The sequence below is a fragment of the Gasterosteus aculeatus genome, chromosome 14 (assembly GCF_964276395.1).
Source record: "Gasterosteus aculeatus chromosome 14, fGasAcu3.hap1.1, whole genome shotgun sequence".
NCBI lineage: Eukaryota > Metazoa > Chordata > Actinopteri > Perciformes > Gasterosteidae > Gasterosteus > Gasterosteus aculeatus.
The window spans coordinates 6762031-6783496 of NC_135702.1; the positions used below are offsets into that span (position 1 = coordinate 6762031).

Genomic DNA, 21466 nt, shown 5'->3' on the forward strand with positions numbered 1-21466 from the left:
AGTGCAATCTATTACTAATGCGTCGTGGACTGAAAGTATGCCGCCATGAACATTTTGTAGCATTCCGTTCTCCACATGGGAACTCTGGGCCGGATATTTGCATCAGGAACTCTGTCCTTGTGTGGGTTCATTACAAATTGTCAATAAGAAACCTCAAAATACACACATTTAAACACTAAACACTCGAGGGCAGTGGACGAAATATATAGTCAGAGATAAAAACATAATGCAAATAAATAAAAAGAAAAGGATACACTAACTATGTTACATTGTTGTATATATGCTGTATATATTATTATGGCAATGTTGGTATAGCATTTGGGATTTTTAATATATTTCAAACTTTATTTAAAAAAAATAAATCTTTGTAAACATACGTAAACGTATATAGATTTCGGCATAAATAATCAACACCTTCATCACTTATGTCCTTTTTCTGCAATTCTTCAGTCAACTTCGCGCAGCGGCGAGGCGATCGCTCCTGACTCTGCATCCTACATTTCCCACAACGCCCCTCGGCATGATGCAATGTGCATTGGACCAATCAAAACGAAGCCATCTATGAATTAAACACGCTGCGCTCGCCAGTCCGTCAGACAGCGACAAACCGCCTCCTTATCTCACATAAATCACTCTTTGGTAAGTAGAAGCCACCCTCTTGTTTTTTATGTATTTATTTCGATATGATGGTTTTTTTTTCTGTCGTGATTTCAAAAGACGTCCGTGGTCGCCAGCTGCTGCGACACGATGCAAAATCACTAGTGATGCGACATCATCAGAAATGTCTAACGCCTGTTGACCGCAGATGTAAAAAGAAAATGTGTTGACAAGCAGAGGATGGCTTCACCTGCTCAGAACTCAGATGTTTCAAAAACTGCCAAAAAATACTCGAATGGTAGATGACACTTAAAATGCACCCAAATCATTAACGAGATGAACCCCTGTGGTGTTGTTCATGTTTTTTATTTCTTAATGCATTTTGTTTTTATTTTGGTCCAATGAGCAAATAATGTGAAAAATCCCACTTTTATAGTCAAATGTTGATAGTTCACTCAGGTTATACATCAACAACGCTTTGACAGCAGGTGACCTAAAGAAAGAAATGGCCTCTTCTATTTTGCCTCCCCTCAGCTTCTCCACCTGTTGACTCATCATGTCTAAAGGTACGGTGGTTCTGGCCTACAGCGGGGGACTGGACACGTCCTGTATTCTGGTCTGGCTGAAGGAACGGGGCTACGATGTGATCGCCTTCTTGGTAAGATTTAGGGAGAAACAAGTGTCTCCGTTTGTGCTTCCTACCAGCTGCGTTTGCATGTCAAGCCTCTTCACGTTTTAACGTTTTCAAGCAGCTGACGCAAGCTGTCGTATGAGCACTTTGGAGGTTGTTGGTGAAACCTGTCGGAGCTGTTGCCAGTTAACTCCCAAGCCACGCTGGATTTGGCTCCAGAATGTCGGCGCAAATCTAGGTGGATTTACTTTTTGCCAGGGGGGCAGTTTGGGAATGAAAAGCAGGCAGATTTTCGTGACGTCCGACTTTTCATTCAGAGGCTTTGTGGTTTGTGATTGTCTGTAGTTCATTGACGTGAGGCCCGGCCCTCCACCTCTTTTTTTTCTTTTTTCGGCTATGGCTCTCCACGGGGGGAGGAGAAGAAGAAGAAGAAGAAGAAGAAAAACATCCGTCAATGATCCAATTCATAATTCGTTGTGTCTGATCACACCATCCTGTCGCTTCTGGAAGTTTACAGACGATTGCATCAGCAAATCAGCAGTCAGTCAGGTTTTCCCTGGAATGTGAAAGAAGGAGCCCTGTACATGCAATCCACAAGGAATGGGAGAACGTTGTTTTAGCACCACTGAGCGTCACAATCAGGTTTTGTCAAATAAATAAAACCTCACCAGCACGGTTCGGCGTTTAGCTGCATGTTTGGTATCGTGTCTTTTCAGGAATGTGTTTCCTTGTTCAGTGTTCAGCTTCTGTGAGGCGATTCCAACGTGTCGCCAGATGTGATCTGAATTACAAGCTCATGGATTGGCAGAATTAACGCTTGCACAGTCACGAGCGGGCGTGTGTGTACATGGGGCTTGCATGTTATTCCACAAGCGCTCTGAACGGAAGCTTGACTAAATCCGGTGTGTCTTTTATAGGCCAACATTGGACAGGAGGAAGATTTTGAAGCTGCCAAGAAAAAGGCAGTAGATCTTGGCGCAAAGAAGGTAAGCGACAGAACGAGTGCCCGTTTCTGTCACAATGTTGGATCTGAATCGGGGGAAATAGAATATTGACCAATTCAACAATTATTATACTATTTTGGAGTCTAATAGGAAAGACAATTACCAAAAGGTTATATGTCAAAGCATGTGGTGATGATGAATGGGAATCGTTTTCTGCATTCACATCACATACTCGCCGCGTACTGACGTACGTTCTTGCTTACAGGTTTTTATTGAAGACCTGCGTTCCGAGTTCGTGGAGGACTTCATCTGGCCCGCGGTTCAGGCCAACGCCGTCTATGAGGACCGGTACCTGCTGGGCACCGCCGTAGCGCGGCCCTGCATCGGACGCCGGCAGGTGGAGATCGCTCGCAAGGAGGGCGCCCAGTTTGTCTCCCACGGTGCCACAGGGAAGGTAAACCTGAGACCGCATCGAAGGAGAAGAAGCCTGCTCATGTGACTAAAGCCCTGACCCAAATGAAATCTATTTATTAGTATATTTTCATTTCAATGTTGGAATGCTGAAACATTCCAGCAATTCTTTAATCGGTAGAGCGCCAAATTTTATAGTGCAGCCGGGACAGAAGGGAGTAGATCTGGGGGAAGAGACCACTTTCTTGCACTGGATTTGAACCCTCAACACTTAACACATAACTTTCCGTGTGGCTAATCCTCGTGGATGAGTCTTCTCTAAATGCAAACTAATCTGGTCCGTAGTTTGTACCGTACAATTTGGGCCAGTTTTGGAGGGTTAAACATTAACTTTTTTTTGACCAAAGAGCAACTCAGAAATCTGCCCCTCCCAGAGCCGCAGCTCATTTATTTTTTGAAGAAATCCGATGTTTTCTGCCAATCTGAGACTGACGTCATTGTCATCGTCGCCGTCTGCTGCACATTTCAGTTGTTAGTGAAATACAGATTATCCAGTTTTCCTGTAGATGGAGACAGAAACCACATAAATTTTGGAAACTAGACCTCGGTGCGCTTTGCTTCCTTTTTTAGATTTTATAATTCATCCCCTTTTAAAAAAACAATTAATGGAGAACAAAATGAAAACACCGATCCGAAAACCTCAGTCCGCTAAACCACCACTGCACACTGGCGCTGAATTGTTTGGCAGTTCATCAATTAGCGGAGTGACATAATTTAAATAATTACTTTGAGTATTTTCTTGTGGTGTTCTTTGTATTCTATGATATGTTAAAGACATGTAGAGTTGAACACTGCTGGCCTCCTTTCTGTTTGCGTTTCTCAGGGCAATGACCAGATACGCTTTGAGCTCACGTGCTATGCCCTCTACCCTGAAGTTAAAGTAAGTTTACTGTTTGTTTTTTTTACTGGATGGAGGTTATGGCTTATTGTGTGTGGCATCTGTCGAGATGATGATGATGATGCTGCAGCAGCCGGGCTGATTCCTCCTCTCTCTCTGTGTTGGTGCTGGTCAGATCATTGCACCGTGGAGGATCCCTGAATTCTATAACCGCTTCCAGGGGAGAAAGGACCTGATGGAATATGCACAGGTAAAATGTGACTAAATGAGCACAGTTCAATTCGGTGGTGTTAGTGCTGCCAACTACAGATTAATTCCATTATTAATAAATCAATAATTCAGTATTTGGTTTGTCAGTTTTTACTTTGCTCCATTATCAATTATGTTTTGAGTCTGTATCTGGCCGGAGATCAATTAACTGTTGTTTAGATGTTTTGTAAAAAAGCAACAGTTTTTAAACAAAAGATGAAATCCTTAAATCCCTTCACTGTGTGTATTGATTTCACATATCTTTAGTGAAAGATCCAATAGTAATATATTGCATCCTTACACTTTGTCACACAGGTATGGGTGGATTGCTCATCAGGTTTCCTTGGACGTTTGTAGTTTTTCCCACTAGAGGGTGATCATGTTTTAAGGATCAACGCGCTCTCGCTGGCCTCTGAACACTGTATAACACTGAACTGTTGACTTTTCCTTTGAACGTGGGCCACTTTGGTTACAGCAAACGGTCTGTAAGATAACAACATCTCTCTCTGTCAAACCGTAGAAACGTGGCATCCCCGTGCCGGTCACTCCGCAGGCCCCCTGGAGCATGGACGCCAACCTCATGCACATAAGGTGGGTCAGACCTCACATTCTTGAGCTTGCTTCAATATTTTATTCTTTCAGTCATTTTCTTAATTATGTTTCTTTGCAGTTATGAGTCCGGCATCCTGGAAAATCCCAAGGTAAGACCAGTTCACATGTCGATCAATTCCAGACCAAAAATTTAACTGGAGACATTTATATCAGTAGTGACGCCGAAAACGTGAAGAATAAGATAAAACTTAAAACTTATCCAAAGATAAAATCTTTGGATTTCTACATTAAAGAATCTGGGTAGTCAACGTTCTCTTCAGATCAGATGTTAGAAATCTATTGTACTCCTCCATAAATGATCATCACTCTAGTGCTAAAACAAACAGAACAACCAGAGACAAATGACACATTTGTCACCCAACAGAGAAGTAGAACTCAAAATTGTTTTTCTACTATTAAAAGCGCATCCTTCACTTGCAGTGACAGTAAAAATATCACGCCGGTGAAGCTGCTGTCCCTTCTGCTGACCCATGCCAGCGCCATCAGAGACCAGCACCACTCGCTCTCCCACATGTCCATGGGCGAGATGGAGTTTGATCTCTGCTGGGGTCGGGGCGGGGGGGGGGTCAAAGCAGTACGCACAGGTTGCCCTCGGTGACCCCGAATCTCCCATCCCTCGCTCGCTGTGTCTGCGCCTGTGTCTCTCCTCACCCCGGGTCTTCGCCGGGCCCTGGGAAGAGCCCGGGACACACAGACACTGACTTGTCGTCAGCAACGCTTCGACTAATTCCCGATTTCATGGGAGCCGGGAGGGGGGGAGGAGGAGGGGGGCGGTGGGGTGGGTTAGGGCGTTGCGCCCCAGCTGGGGCCTCCTGAGTTCCAGCCCCAGCTCCTCGGGCCCTCATTGTTCCACTGGTTGCGGCGCCGCGGGCTGCGACGTGGGAGGGGAGCCATTTCAGCGTGACACCGTGACACCAAAATGTCACCAGTAACAGTAAAGTACAAAGGCGGCGCACCAGACGGATGAGTCCCCAATGGACGGGGTGTCACACGGAGGCGAGGGGGTCCCCGCGCTGCCGGAGTGGAGATGCAGGGGCAGAGCCACTGTAACTCCGACCTCTATCTCTCTTTCTCTGTCCCTTTCCCACCCCTCCGCTGCCCCTCTATTGGTCGTCCTGCGGAGAAATGTTTTAAAAGAGAATGAGGCGAACCGGCTCAATAGCATAGCAATGTGTGATGACCGTATTGTGTAACTGATTCATTCAGGGGGGGGGGGGTTGGACCAGTTACCCCAATATTGAATCGATTAATGGCATTAAATACAATGAAATATTTATGGTGCAAGGGTCCACAGTGGTAAAAGGATTTGAATATATTACCCAGGGCACAAAATTATGTATTGTCCTTTTGAACAGGCAGTTTTTTTTGAACTGTAGTTTTTTTGTGGCCACAACCTCTGCCCCCTTTCGGCAATTGTTCCTTTTATAAAGTATGTTTGTTAATGAGGGTCAGAGTAAACAATGCCAACAACACAATAACTAACGTAATTCTCAGGCTTAATATTCATCTAAATGCATTTTAAAGCTGGACGTTAATGCCAATAGGGAATTGGAAGAACTAAGTTTCACATCATCATGATGCATTTTCCAACCAAAATGCTCAAACCAACATGACAGATTTTGCTCGACCTAGAAGGTCAACCCTAAAGAGGTCATCTTGTTCCTGGTATCTCCCCTCTGTATCGGACTCTCCCTCTCCTCCAGTTACAGCCCTAAAGGCTCAGGGCGGACCTCAACTATTCAAACCCCACAACGCCCCCGCAAGTGATACAAAAGCCCCTCTCTGCTCAACGCAGTCAGATTAGGAAATGTCCGAATGGTCGCTCATATGTTCTCCTGTAGATAAGAGTCAGCAGAGTTCAGATTACTCTGTGATTAACGCGGTATCCTTCCCGATAACCCCGAACCACCTCACCTGTAGAACAATGGCCTATTTTTACTTTATTTTTTTTACTCGCCTCCATCTGGCAGCATCTTAACCCTCCGTGAAGACGTGTGCGGTCACTTTTAATATTAGCAGTGACCTGTTGAGCTAGTGGTTGATTGGACATGGCCGCATTGCAATGCAACAATGTCACATGCTTAGATTTAAAGCATATGGTCCAGCCGTAGTTGGCGTTGCCGGATCCGGTTGCTGTTACCGTTCAGTATGCTACATCTCTAATGTTACATTAATCGGATCTGTTCAACAATACACCAATTAATAGAATCCCCCCCCGCACCCAAGAGTTTGTCCGCCACTTCCTCTCTCTGCCTCTCCACACATGAGCACCCTGAGGCCGCCCGACACTCGTCCCCGATCATTAAAACATCACCTCTGTCTTAATTATAGCCCGTGTCAGTGAGCCTCCTCGGGCCCCGCTGCGCCCTTTGATCAGGGGGGGGCGAAGGGCCACCGCTCGTGTTGACCAGGAGTAAAGGAGCGTGACGCCAGGCCCCCGCTCACCTAGAGGAAATGAGAACTTGTTTTCTGCTGGTCGCATGGCCGGCTGGAGAGAAGGCCGGGCTGAAGGCCGCCCGCAGGGGAAGGAAGCGGGCCTGCCGGTGTATGTGTGCCTTGGAGCAGAGAGGTCAGCGTGATTGGTCTGACCTGTAATGCTTAGCGATGGCTCCCTGTGTCCCACTACAGCCTTTCCCTCCACGTAGAGGTGCGTGTTGTTCCCCACTAAATTCGGCCGAGGTTCCGACATTAACCAAAAAGATGTCTCCTCAGCAAAGCAAGTGTAGGATGTTTTCTTCTTGTCTGAGTTTGCCATGTTTGCATATTAAAGAGAAGAACCGCCTTGAAACGTGGTGATTTAAGCGTCATTTCCAACCCATTGCGCCAAAGATGTTTTTTTGTTTTTTTACCGTCCTCTTCTATCTCCCTCCCCTCCTTTCCTGCCCCTCTGCCTCTTTGGGCTTCGATTGAAAACCAATGAGGCAACTAATATGTGGAAAGATAGAAATTTACTCGCTTTAAGTTCATCCACAGCCTTCCTCTGTGCTGTATGGGCCGCGTTTAGCACAACAATATGGCAGAAGTAAAGACTGCCAAAGGACCTGCTCTGTGCTACATGATGGTGAGCTTCATGCCCCATTTCCCACCAATGCCCCCGGCCCCCGCCCTCTCTCCCTCTACCTTTTCCACTCTTTCAGGGCCATGGCTTTGGGACAGGTCCACCTGCAGGGGGTTTGAATTGAAATGCATTGATCTCTGGCTCACTGGAAACAAGCCTATTCCCCTTCCCTTTTTTTTTAAATTTCTTTCAATTTAATCGGCCAATGGTAAGTTTAAGCTCTCACGGTTCGAGTAAGCACGGGTTTTCAAGCCCCCGCTCAACCAGAGGCATGTATTTGTATATCTCTTTTTAAACTGGTGTTTTTGAACGTTATTTTCACTAAGCCATGATGCATCATGTATGCTTTTGTTGTTTAAAAGCAGTAAAGTGTGTGGACAAGAAATCTTAAAGCATAAAGATACCCTTCAATTAGCTTGCTCAAAAGAGTTCCTGGGACCTCTTCTTTTAATGAATGCATAATATTTAAAATGTAAAGTTTTCCCTTTTTTTTTTCTTCTTTAAAAAAAAAGTGTAATCTAAGCCAGCAGTGGCTCATTGCCTGATTCTTTTTTCTTTTTTTTGAAGATTAAAAACAACAATCAATCTTTTACAACCAACATACCATAAGATGCATAGACTTTTGAATCCTGCAGTATTTCAAATTCAACCCCCCCCCTCAAAGCGTATGCATCAATAGGCCTTTTAGGGTAGTGATTTCACCCCTCTCCTGCTCGCTCTCATTTGGCATCTTTCAGGGCACTGAGGCAGAAAATAAAGGAGGGGAAGACGGGTGCCTTGCCAGTCAATTTTGGTGTTTAGTTAAAAGGAAGGAAAGTGATTGCGTTGCTCGTTGTCTCCTCACTGACAGGCGACGAGCGGATGCCGATTAGTTATTGCACAATGATTTAGTGTCTGGTAAAGCTTTCCATTTAAATGCACCCAGTAGTTATTTTGCGTAGTCTGCCCCCCCCTGCAATTTGTCTCAGCTCAGGGGACATTGGCCATCGTCCTGTCCTAATGTTGTGTAATTGTCGGAGAGGGCCACATCGCTGGGCAGACACGTCAGACCGCCACGCTCTTTTGGGTCCCAGTCGTGACTTAGGGAAATTGTTCCTGGCTCTCCCCATCTGGAAAAAAAGATGACAAACATCTGTCACCCTGGACAACTTTAGTAGATTCGGGGTGTGGACTGTGAGGCTTTGTTGTGTGATGCCCGCGTAGCAAAATTCTTCATTTTGAGAAAAAAAAAATGGAGCGGAAATGTCACTCAGAAAATCAAAACTGGAACGCGGGTAGATTAGACAAAGTGAAGTCTTTTAGGGCAGAACTGTTTGCACGTGTTGCAGATCTGACAGACAAGCAGAACCTTTATTGACACACCGTTGCTCCAATAGCTTCGGACATCGTGTCAGGTGTGCTTTGACTTGTCAAGTGTTCACTGTTTTTGAGGATGTGAGTCATTTATTTCTTTTTCCCCGCCATATGTGGCTCCTTGTCGCTGCAACACACTTTTCCCCACGTTCCCTGCGGTGAAGTGCCATGCAGGGAAAATGAAACCAAATAGAGGAGAAAAATGGAACATTGATTTATTTTTTTTCTTCTTTTATTTTTTTTTGCCCTTGGTCGACTCCTGATGGTGTTTTCAGGTTTCTCCTTTTTTTTTTCACACATCGTCCTTTTTCTTTTCTTCTCCCGCTACGTCTCGAGTTGTCCATTATCGCCTCACTCAATAGTCTCCCTTACTGCAGTGCTGTTGTTTGATGAGGTCTCAGAAGGTCCTGGCTCTTCATCAGAGCAAATACAAGTCTGTGAAATAGAGAGGGTTTAGTGTGTGTGTGTGTGGTTTTTGTCTGTTTTCCAGAGCCATGGTCCGGCTGACCTGTACCTGATGACCAAGAACCCCGAAGATGCTCCCAACACCCCCGATGTCCTGGAGATAGAGTTCACAAACGGTTTGTGTGTCCGTTGAGTTCTCTGTCTAGGTTTTACCTACCTAGGTTTCCAAAATCGGAATGCCAAGAGGGTCAAATATACATTATCAAAACTGTTTATTTGATTTAATCTAAATAAAAGCTCATGTACTTCATATATGGGCATGATATATTAAAATACAGGGAAATAGATTTAAAAACAGATAAAGAATACATACAGAATAAAACAGTAATTTAAATTTTTTTTTTTTTTTTTACTTTAAACTTTTATAAACTTTTTTCTGAAATGTATCAATATTGATAATATACTTCTATATATATATATATATATATATATATATGCTTTTTTTTTTTTTTTGTAGTCATTCACACACGAGGCATAAGATAAGAGCATTTAATGAAGTATCTGTTTGGAGCTCCGACACGTTACTTATCACCGCAGGGCTACAGCGCTTTCGCTGAACCGGTTGCAGTTTATCACCATTCCCGACCACCCAGACTCATCCTTAACCCCCTCGCAGCATTAGTTGGTCCAAATCTGCCGTGTTTTGGCCCGGGGGCCGCACACAGGCCCGGAAGTTTTAAGTCCAACTAATACACCAGGCCCCAAGGGGCCAGAGAGACGCTCATTAGATATATTGCCACGAGGGCCGAGCTGAAAGTGTCACATGTTTGCGTAAAGAGAATATGGCGAGAAACATCCTAGCCTGGGGGCAACCGGCACAGATGTCCCTTCATCCCTGGTCACCAGAGGAAGCTCTAGAGCTCCCGACATCAATCGGCTCAGAGACACTAGGCCCTCTGATCACACGGGCTTGATGGGCCGCTTTATGAGGTGATATAAGGGGTGTTCAGTGGGTCGGCAGAAGGTTTCGTGGGAATATGTGTGCCCATTAAGAGCTGCTAAAAGCGATGAAATGAAAATGACACTCCATATTCAAAATCCATCCGCACTGAAGTGGCGTCCGGAACATTTTCTTTTGGGGAACTTGGTAAAGTGTTACCAGCTTCCCCCAAAGAAAAGGTTTCATACAACAAGCAGGTTGGTGTCAGTTCATCTGGAGTTGAGAATGCCTTTGTGAGACAGCGGTGCAGTGGTAAAGCCCGGTCTGGTTTCGCGGGTCCTTTGCAGGCCTGTGCTCCGTTTTCACACATATTCTCTGTGCCTTTTATTGAGCAGCCTATGACAAAAGCTGTTTTAGTTGTTCACACAAAGGGCCGAGGCTACTCCTCCCTCTGAGCACAAGATCAGCAAAAGAATGTTTCATTTCATTCCCCCTCCCACCTTTTCATCCCTGCCTTTTCTCCCCAAAGTTTTCTCACTGATTAAAAAAGAATATTTAACAACAGCAACCTTTTCCCCCGTCAAACACTCCATTCCTCGATTCTCTCCCTTTTTTTTTTTTTTTAAGAAAGGAAAAAAAAATGTCATCCCTCCCTCCTTTCATGCCAAAGAAGTGGAGAGGAAAAGGAGACAGAGTGGAAAAATGTAAAGCAGTAATTTTTCCTACAACTGTGTCTGTGCTTCCATTGTCTGCACTGTTAGGCTGCAAAAAAAAAAAAAACACTGAAGAAAAGGATCACGGAGAGAAAAAGACCCCTCGGTGAATGATGGAACCCGCATGATGGAGAGCGCAGGGACGAAAGGCCGGCCCCTACACTCCCACGTTCAGACACTTAATTTATTTGAACCTTTTAATCTAATTATTAGGTATCTGGGGAGGGGGGGGGGGGGGGGTGGTTTCGATAATGCACCGTCCACACTACCCTCTCCTGCGCTGGGAGGTACTCCCCATTCTTCCATGGGAGCCGCCGCCATTCCCGCGATATGAGAATGGGCCGTCAACAAAGCCCTTGTCTGAAAAAATTTGTCATGTCCTTCACGTGTCGTTCCTACGGGGGGCTTTTCTAGACGCCGGGGTTGAGGGGCAGAAGTGCTGCTCGCCTCTTCAAAGCCACGTGACTGACGGTGGGCACGCTGAAGTATGCAAAGGGTTGGAGAGGGAACATCGGCAGATCTTTCCTGAGGTCCTCTTGTGTTTTGTTATATTCCCTTCTCAACACACGCACACACACGAGGCGTGTGTGTGTTTTTTTTTTCTCGCCGCCACCTTTGGCCCGTGTGGCTTACTGAAGGCCACGAATAAGCAGGTCCATGACAGTGATTGATGTGTACTTGGTCTAAGTGGCTTTAGAGAGGAAGTGTGTTGTGCAAGTGTGGGTGTTTAAATAAAAATACAAGTTAGACGTAGGATGATCGGTGATTCTGAATCTGCAAGAAAGTGTTTTTTTGCGCATGAACACACAAATACTCAGTGACGCAAAGAAATCTCAGCGTAAAAAGAGTTTGGGTAACAAAGCTGCGCGTGTAATTGAATTAGGAAAAGGCCTGCCCACAATTTCACTGCTTTCAGATGACCAGGGCCTTTGAATTTATTAGCCTTTTCTCGCCGCCTCCTTTTGTAATGGCTTTTACTTTTAGCTGACAACTATTGATTTCAGTTACTGAGATAACAAGCACTTGTCAGCAGATTTGATCAACTATTTTTGATCAACTAGTTTTTTCTTTCTCCATTGTTTTTAAAGACATTTACCAGAACTGTTGATTAACTGTGTAAAGGTTTAGTTTGAATCTTTGTGGGCCTTGAGTCAATTTATCTTTGCGCTTCATGGAAAAAATTTCTCCTGCAGACAGTTAGCAATGAGACCATAACATTTAAGTGCCGTTTATAATTGACTGTTTACATTATAGCTTTGTATTTAAGGACATCTGAAAAAATATGATTTCTTTGACAACAACAACGACTATCTGAAACATTCATCGGACAACTTCTTGTGTGAGAGATGAAGCACACATCCAAGAACAAGTGCGACCCTTTAAGATTTTGCTCTTTATTCTCATAACGTGCAAATCAACCTGCTGTGTTGTGTCAATTTGCCTTTCAGCAGCTCTCATCCAGCCATATGGTCGCTTTTGTAATGCTTCATGCATATATTTGTGGTGGGAATGTTCACTGCGTTTAACAGCCTGAGTAACTGGTATAATAATGGAAAGGTATTCCACCCAAATCACCAATAAAGTGATATCATGTCATAGAAAATAATTTGCACTTAAGCAATTGATGACACTCATGGCGGTGCAAGTATTCTAATTTTGTAGTTATGGTTTTGACTGAATGTGTAGTATGAGGTACTATTTAACAGCTCTGCTTTAGCGCCGTCTCTAATTGATTTGCATCAAAACAGTTGAAAATCACTTTTTAAATAAAATTCTTCTTTTAGGTTTCGTTTTTATGAGCTGTGGGGTTTTATTGTTATTGTTATTTGTAAATGGATGTTTTTGTTTTTTGTTTTTTTTTCCCCTTCAGGAGTGCCTGTAAAGGTGACTAATATTAAGGAAGGCCAATCCAAGGACTCACCGCTGGAAATCTTCTCCTACCTCAATGAGATTGGGTTAGCATTTATTTTTCCTAATGTCTAACATATTTAATCCAAAACACTTTTACCTCCCGTGTGTAATTTGATAGAATAGCGAGAGAAATGTTTCTCTCCCGAGCGAACGCAAGTGATCCCAGAAGCGGCGCATTGGTTAAGTCCACCTCTGGAGTGATGTGTGTCGGTCGCTGCTGGCCTGGGATCAGATCCCAGCACAGTGTGGCCTCCCCTGCCTCCTCCGCTCCGTCCTCCTCCTCTGCTTTCCAACTGTCCGCAAAAATGAAAAGCACCCGAAAGAAAGAAAGCAAAATCTTTCCTCATCTTTCCACTAAAATGTGTCCCTCTCTTTCTCTTAGTGGAAAGCATGGTGTGGGCCGGATTGACATTGTAGAGAACCGCTCCATTGGCATGAAATCCAGAGGTAAGCAATTAAAAATTATATTTATCTTCACCGGTCTCGGTTGTGACGTTTTATTCTCTTTGTTAGTCTGACAGGCCCCCTCGCTGAAAATTCACTTCAAATGCAGTGAGACGGAGACATTTGCACTTTGAGAACACGTCTCGGTATTTTAATTTTAAGGTCCATTCAAAAGCTTTCCTTTCACTGTTCGGGGCTTTCATGCAATTTGCAGTTATTTTACATGAGTGCTTTTTGTCACACTCGCTGTTCCCCCTTCCATAAAAGCAGCATGCCAAGCACACCCTCCTCAAAGCAAATGACTTCCCCTGGTTCACCTGGACTCTCAGACACTGAAGTTATTTCCATTCTCTCATGCTCGCACAAACCTATAGAACACACGCGGCGCACACGCTTCACCGGGTACACACAAATGCACAGTCAATCGCATATGTGCACATGCAGTTGCACAGGGACGCTTTTTGTCTCTTTTATCTTTGGTATCAACAGGCAACTTGAAAAGCTCCTTTGTTAGGTCTCTACATGTGTTACCACAACTAATATACGAGGGCAGTGAGCTGTTCTGGCCTTTTATGACACACACACAGCCCCCCCCCCCCCCCCCCATATGCGCTATGATTGGCAAATTGACTGGCCAACAGACTTGTAGCTGTGGCGCAACATGGCAGGTAGAAATTGGAAAATGGGAAGCCCACTTTTCTCTCCCCTCGACTAAACAAAAGATCAAATCTTTTTCCATCACGGGAGCAATAGGGAGAGGTGGAGCACGAGGTGTCCAAGTGGTTGAATAACTGCCATCAAGTGTACATGTTGCTCTCCTCTGGACTGGCAGTCGCGTTCGCACAATAGATGATGGGAGGGATTGAATGGGCACATGTCATACCCATTTGTGTTGGGTCATTTTTATTTGTGTTGGGTCAGGGAGGCGCGGCGGATGGAAACGGTTTGTCAAGAATGTTTGTCACTGTGCTGGAAAAACAGACCAACACTTCCCTCCCGTCAAAGCGCCGTCAAGCTCCTGACCTGCGCGCTGCGGGGTGGTGTAAGCTGAGGCGCACCCATCGAAAGCAGTCGGAAGTGGCTTTAATGAACGGCGCTCGCGTCCAGTCAGGAATTAAAAAACAAACAAATCCAATTTCAAGATATTCATGTGCTTATTTACATTTGTTTGCCTGTTTATGCTGGACTAACAGTCAGCCTAAAAGGGGATAAGCTCAAGAAGAATTAACTCCTAACCCTGCAGCCCTTCAGGCCCGTAGCATGGTTAGCATACCTGCAGTAAACGTATAAAAGATTAAGGCCTCAGAAACCACTGGGGGTGTTGTCTCTTCAAGCTTAACTAAACGGCCACTGTTGGAGCTTACCCAGATAGCGTTTCATTGTTTGCTCCTCTCTGATAAGCCGGCTCTCTTTTGGAGCACTTAAGTCGGGTTGGAGGGCAGTTTTAACTTATTTATCTGGTAGAGCTGGCGGAAATGTCCCTACATGCCCTCCGTGGCCTTGGATCGTCAAAAAAAAGCCACAAGCCGTTGAGGCTGAGGTAGCAGCCTTTTTGAGGTATTAGACAATTAGCAGCATTGCTAAGCTGCGTTTTTTCGGCCGGCAGCGCAAAGTAAGTGCTTCTCCATTTTCAGATCAGGAACGGTGCTGGAGTACAGATTGGAGCTCCGCTGCTCGCTGGATTGGAAGAGATTAAAGCGTTTATCTGTTAAATCTCCAGAGTTTTGGGAGTTTGAACACCACTTTGGGCGCCTGGTGTCGGTTGTAGAGAAATATCCGTTTGGCATGTTGGCGGCCCAGCTAAAATGTGTGTCCTTCAAATTGACTGATGTGCGGAACCATGTGTTGGATACGGGAACAACACTTCCAATTCCAGCTCTCACAGAAATGGCTGTCACTGATAAAGCTCCTATTTCTCGTGTCAAATCTGTCTGGTAGCATTTACCCTGCAATCCCTTTTTTTTGTTTTAGCTGACGTTTGAGTGATGGCTTCATTTCTCCTGTCATCTACCTCATCCTTTCACCCCCCACAACCCTCCTTCCTTTGTCCAGAGGGGGGTAAATTGCAGGGTATGCAGAGCCCTGTGTCCGGGCTGCAGGCTGGCAGGGGCCTCCTACCCTGTCATTTACTCAGGACAGGCTCATCCATGTTTCGGATGAGGCCCGTCACTGTGCTATCTGTCACAAGGCTGATGGCTAATGTGGGTTCAGATGAACACGGCTTGCGGTCGGTGTTCATACGAGTGACCTCTTATGATGACAGTGACTCTTGGGATACACTCGGGTGATGTATTGGAGGGAAAGGTTGTGTGCCATCTCTCTCAAAATCGTGACAACCTATGATGTCGAATGAGACGACATTATACAGGGTGGCTCCCAAAGGTGCGTAGGTCCACTTGCCGGTCTGTTCGTTCTGGTTTGAAAAGGGGCTCGTTGTTGTTTGGTGCTGATGCTTATTCATTTTATCTTCCTTTCATCAGGTATATATGAAACCCCGGGAGGCACGATTCTGTTCAAGGCCCATTTAGACATTGAGACCTTTACCATGGACAAAGAAGTGCGTCGGATCAAACAGGGACTGAGCATCAAGTTCTCCGAATTCATCTACAACGGTAACTTCCCAATAAACCATCTTTATTAGACAGTATTGCTAATGCTGTTCTTTGCATCGTTCATACCCTTTTGTGCTGAAGCGTAGTACATTTTTAAAATACAAATAATGATGGGATCAGCAAGATTGTTTATCTTATGTGTATATTTATAAGACCCATTATCTATAACCCGATCATCCGCAAAAATCCAGTATTATTCAGACAATAAGGGGGAAGGCGCAACGTCTCTTTGGCGTTTATATAAGACATGTGTGCCTGCGTGCGCGTGTGTGTGTGTGTCAGCTTTTCTTGGCTCAGGTGTCTTAATCATCCCTTCTGCTCGCTCTCCAGTCCCCCTGCACCTTCATCCACATAATAGGATCAGTGCCATTAGAGACTGACTGCTAGGCCACTTCAGTTATACCCTCCAGTGACACGAAGCGCGCACACACACACACACACACACGTGCATACACATAGAGGTGCTACCTTGAGAAGCAGGGCAGAGATTAAACCCATTGTGGGTTTAAATCATTAATAACTCTGCAGGTAGATAACAGACGGCTGGCAGTGGGCTTTACGTTAACAATCCACCTGTCGTGCATCTGTTTTGCATTAATACACCATGATTTGCCCAAACATGTTTGCACGAGGGAATCTGCAGCTTTTAAAAAGTGAAACGTAAGCTGCAGCTACACATCTATAATTGCTAAATTAACAGTTCTAATTTTTAGAACAAAAGATTGAAGCATTCATCAATAACATTACAATTTTACCCAAATGCCCTCAACACAGACACGCGGACGGAACTAACGGGACGATTGAATAAAAAAAAAAAGAGAACTGGGACCTGCGTGCTATTGTCAGACACCTTGCGCCAATCCAGAGGCAATGAACACAAGGAAGGATTGTGTCTTTGAACATGGCCAGACGACGAGGTGGAGGTCAGCTGATGAGAGGAGGACCCCTGCTGAGTGGGGCGTGTCCGACCTCTGAACATATACAGACACTTCCCTCGCCCATCTGTCTCCGGGATTGACGGGCCAGGTCAACAAAATGGGACAAAGGAAAGGGATTGTATGAACTTCACCTGAAACAGAAATGAGACCGGAGCAGAGGAAGAGCTTTAACACATGAAAAGGGACGGCGTGGGCGCCCCACACACCGCTGTGCTTCCTGCTGCTACTATTTCTCCATTCTGTCTATTGTTTGTCTCTAAGAATCAATATGAATACATAATAAACGTTCATTCAAAAAAATGAACATAATCTTTAACTGTTTTTGAACGAGCCTTCACGGCGATACTTGATACTAATGTGTGGCTTTTGTCCCGTCTGGACCTAGGATTCTGGTACAGTCCAGAGTGCGATTTTGTGCGTCACTGCATAACCAAGTCCCAGGAGAACGTGCAGGGCAGAGTACAGCTGTCCGTCTTCAAGGGTCAGGTCTACATCCTTGGACGGGAGTCGCCCAAGTCCCTTTACAACGAGGAGTTGGTCAGGTGAGAGGGGACACAATCAAACCGTGTACGTGCTTTTATAGAACACAGGAAGCCGCGCGTGTGGGTCCGAATCACAGCGTGCGCTTGTTCAGGCCTCGGCGGCCGCGTTCGGCTACATTCGGCTTCTCCACATGCTCGGCTCGCCCAAGTTCTCTTGTGACCTCCACGTCGACGCACTAAACCGCCCCCCCTCCCCGCCTCACAAAGACATCAGAGAAATGTCGAGCTGGGTTCCTGGAGGGCAGACCCGACCCCTCAGCGCGGCCCAGTGGCCTCTTAGCCGCGGCAACAGTGGGTTTGTTCAGGATGCTGACCCTTGTTGCCCTCTGGGCAGGCTCAGCGCTGACCAAAGTAAAGACCCCTCCATATGCCTCTCCAGCTCCACTCCAGCCTCTCCAGCAGTACCCTGGAGTCAAGAGAGCTAATGGCATTTTTGGCCAGAGGAGGGAAGGGATTTTCGCCGGGCTTTTAAGAATGGGAGTGTAACCCGGGTGTCGTGCTAGTTAAGTAGGTCCGAAAGAGGGACAATGCGAGTCACACCCGGCAGTCCGACAATTTTATTAGACTGGTTTGGAAAGTGGGAGAAGCCAGCGGAAAAAAAGCCACCAAGGTATATTTTGTCCTGCGTGAGCGAGGGAGATGAAGAGTTTCACTTTACTGATCTGATACAGACGTGGCAAGTCCGTACTAATAGTAATATTTAGGTGCAACTATAATTGTTTTCATTTACATCTCAAGGACTTTTTTTATTCTAATATCAAAGGTGATAACTGTAAATATGAGCACAGGCATTAAATTTGATCAGAAATGTCGTTTTTTGAAATGAGATCAAATCCACAAATAAAAAAATAAATATATTTAACTTCAATGAATAAATAGGATTTTTGCGTTGGTTTACTGTTTGAAAGTTAATGGTTGCAAAATGAACATGTATTTTTCTTCCAAACTTCTCCTGGCTGTTGTATTAATAATAGCGTGTCACGTACGTGACAGTGATCCACCTGGAAGCCGCAGTTTCTCCCACGCGCACTTATTCCGTCACTACAAGACGACCTGCCACAATCGCACACATCACAGACCCGCGCTCGCACACACACACACACACGCGCACACACGCACACAGAGCAGATTAGGCATGAAAGCCCCGCTGGCATCCTGTTGGCTCTCCGCGGGCGACAGTAAACGGCGTCATTAACACAGTGGTAATACAGCCGGTCATCGCACACCCGTCTGAGTCAGAAATGTCACCCTCCTCGCCGTCCACTGGCTCCACTCTCAATTAGACTGCAGGGTTTCTTAAAGGAATACACAAAATATCACATGCTTAAACACACGCACACACACGCTCTCAGCAGCCACTTGCTCATAATGGCGTTCAGGTGCCGGGTAGGGAGCCATGTATTGAGAGTTGATGATTTAGTTGTCGGCCTTTTCTTTTTTTCTTTCTCTTTTTTTTTTATGGTGTTTATCCTATCATTTGTTGGCAATTTCCTCTTTTGCTAAGTGCTTTTGAAGAAAGAGTGCAAGCTGTACAGCGGTAGTCGGGGGTGTTGTAGGGAGGCGAGGACTCGGCGAGGGAGTGTATTAAGCGCTGCAGGTAGAAACTGCTGTAATTACACAGCACACAGACGCACTTTGTGCGACGCTCGCACACACGAAGACGAGATGACAGCCCGAACGAGCAGTGGCACAAGTTATGGATTTGGGTGTTTTGTAGAAGAAGTGGGTGAACTTGAAGACAAAAACAACAGATTAGAAAGCCCTCTAGTCAGTTAGCTCACAGTTGATATGATGGGATTGTTTTAAAATGGGGGGTTTTTGTGCGTCTGTTGTGGTCCTGTGTACATGAGCGCGTCTTTCCTCCCGCGATATTGATTCCATGTCATTCGGCGCGAACAATGCTAAAGAGGAGCATTCGGGAGAAAATCGATCGGAACATTATTTCACAAAAAGTAGCTCATCAATGAGCCAGTTATCCCAGTAGTTGATGGGGCCCCACGTCTCTTATGTTTACTGCAATGACACCAAACATTTCAATCATGTTTTCTGTTAAATATCCTGTAACTTTTTTTCCTTCAGTTCTCTGTTGCACTTCAGCTAGGTTTCCTTCCAAACCCCCCCCCCCCAAAAAAAAAAGTACCGATCGCTCCCCGTTGCCTCACCTGCCGCTTACCTTTCATTCTGTTCACTCCAGCATGGACGTGCAGGGAGACTACGACCCATGTGACGCCTCTGGATTCATCAGGATCAACGCCGTCAGGTTAGCGCCCCTTTACAATAATTCCAAACTAAACGGTTGAGCGTAGTCTTGGGAAATGGGACTCGATCGCACTCTGAACTCCCCGTCGTATTCTTTGTCCTTCTTGTGCTCCAGGCTGAGGGAACACCATCGCTTGCAGAGCCTCGCCGATAACAAGCAGTAACTGTCGCAGTCCTGTCAATCCTATTTCTTTCTTCCCTTCCCGTTGTGTCTTAAGAAGCCGCAGCAGGATTATTAAATTGTGTGCCTCCGTTGCCACTGTTAGTTATATTTAGAGTACTCGGCACACTATTTCGAGGGAGAAAGGTGTATTTAGAAATGTGGGTTGGCATTGTAAAAGTATGTATTTCGTAATATTTTCTCAGTCTTAGCATCTGTAGGTCTGCACAAGTATTCCAACTGAATTCTTTGACAGAAATAAAATGTGAAGTGAATTGTGTTTCCTCCTCACTGCTTTACGTAAAGCATTTTCAGAGAAACATATTCCGATCATTCCATGCAAACACTGTTGAGATGCACATCGGCCCCTGACAGTTTGAATGCGGTGGTGATTAATTGTCCTGTCTTTGGCAGACAGCCCATTTATCGGCGTCCGCCTGTTTAACTCTCGTCGCTGCCCCGTGACGATTTCAGGGCAGCGACGCCGCCGTACCTTTTTATTTTACAATATGTAGATAAACGGTAGCAGAGCATTAGATGGACACCGATGAACACAAGTCAGACGGAAAGAACCAATTGACCACGTAAGTATATTACCCCGCTCTGCATGGGGTCTCCAGGCTTACGGCACAGAGCCAAGATGGAGACGTCTTTTAAAGAGTCTTGTGTCATTCATTATAACCATGTTTTAAAATAGATAATCCCATATTAAAACCATTTTTCAATGTGAAGAAATATATGAACTCTGGAATTAAACGAGATATTTAACATGTAAATTGGTGACCTTCAGGATTCCTGGTCGGTACGTTCGGTCTGGCTAGCTGGTTCCCCTGCTTCCACTTCATGCTAAGCTAGCTTCATGTTCACAGTACAGACGTGAGAGTGGTATTGATCTTACCATCAAACTCTTCCCAAGAAAGTGATTAACATCACTTGCATTTTAAATCCTATTAATTTCCATCTTGCGAGAGCCGCCGGTTCTTTTGCAGGAGGTTTGAAGAATACAAGAAACCTTTTACTTTGGAAATCAACCACTGCTCCGTCTTGGCTCTCACCTATTCAGAGATGAATGACACAATAATTTAAGTGATTTTTCTGAACACTTAATGGAAGTCAAGCTGCCTTAACGGAAAGTTTTAAATATGTAGTCATCCCCCACTTAGCTCAGAAAGGCTCCACTGTTTGATGAGCGAACTCCCAACGCAGTGTTTGGTGTATCAATAACCGGATTTTCTGAGAAGATGTGTTTGAAGTTTGTATACTGTTAAATGATTTTCCCCTACACGTTGCCTCATACCATATTACTTTCAGTCGGTAAGATACAGCAGCTGTTTCTGTGCAATCCCCGCCGCTGAAAGAAGTCCGTCCTCCATGGAAGTGCTGGAAACGGTGTGGGCCTCAAGGTGGAGTGCACAGACACAGGAGACCCCCCGCCGGGTCTAATGGGCAATGAGGGATCCTCAGACCCTTTCAGTCCCGCAAGAGCCCCTCAGCTCCTGCTCAATTACACGGCAGGCGTCTCAGTCTTTGCCTGGTCAATTACCAGCCAGCCCCTGCATTTACTGTCGTGCACTCACAGGTTGCAAGATAATCAGTGTTGAAAATTGCCCGGTTAGAATGGAGGGACGGATGGAGAGGTATTCAGATTAGTCAGTCAGGCTGAATGGGAGGTAGGAGGGATGGCGACAGCTATCAATCTCAATCTGGCTTCAGCAGTTGGAGGGGGAGGATCGAGGTGACCTTTCAACTTTTGTTTCTGGAAAGACATGATCCCGAGGAATCTTTTTGC

The 21466-nt window shown here is 45.3% G+C and overlaps 1 protein-coding gene and 1 long non-coding RNA gene across 3 annotated transcripts; one reads left to right on the top strand and one right to left on the bottom strand.

Annotated features, from left to right (window-relative positions):
* The first annotated feature begins 429 nt into the window (after positions 1 to 429).
* Positions 430 to 19952, top strand: ass1 (argininosuccinate synthase 1). Of its 2 annotated transcripts, XM_040198139.2 has the most exons (15): positions 430 to 639; positions 1132 to 1255; positions 2146 to 2214; positions 2438 to 2626; positions 3467 to 3523; positions 3657 to 3731; positions 4251 to 4321; positions 4401 to 4431; positions 9244 to 9334; positions 12682 to 12766; positions 13105 to 13169; positions 15647 to 15778; positions 17102 to 17258; positions 19453 to 19518; positions 19633 to 19952. In XM_040198139.2, exons 2-15 carry the CDS (start codon positions 1154 to 1156, stop codon positions 19679 to 19681), a joined length of 1239 nt encoding a protein of 412 aa, XP_040054073.2. In that variant the 5' UTR covers positions 430 to 639; positions 1132 to 1153; the 3' UTR covers positions 19682 to 19952. The 2 variants fall into 2 exon arrangements, with proteins under 2 accessions (XP_040054073.2, XP_077943887.1); XM_078087761.1 differs by lacking the exons at positions 17102 to 17258; positions 19453 to 19518; positions 19633 to 19952 and adding an exon at positions 16553 to 16810 and having other exon boundaries at positions 503 to 639.
* LOC144388203 (uncharacterized) lies at positions 948 to 2014 on the bottom strand. The gene is made up of 2 exons (XR_013452482.1): positions 1897 to 2014; positions 948 to 1806 (listed from the first exon to the last, which is right to left on the bottom strand). It is a non-coding gene; the product is annotated as an uncharacterized LOC144388203 (long non-coding RNA).
* Positions 19953 to 21466: the final 1514 nt, after the last annotated feature.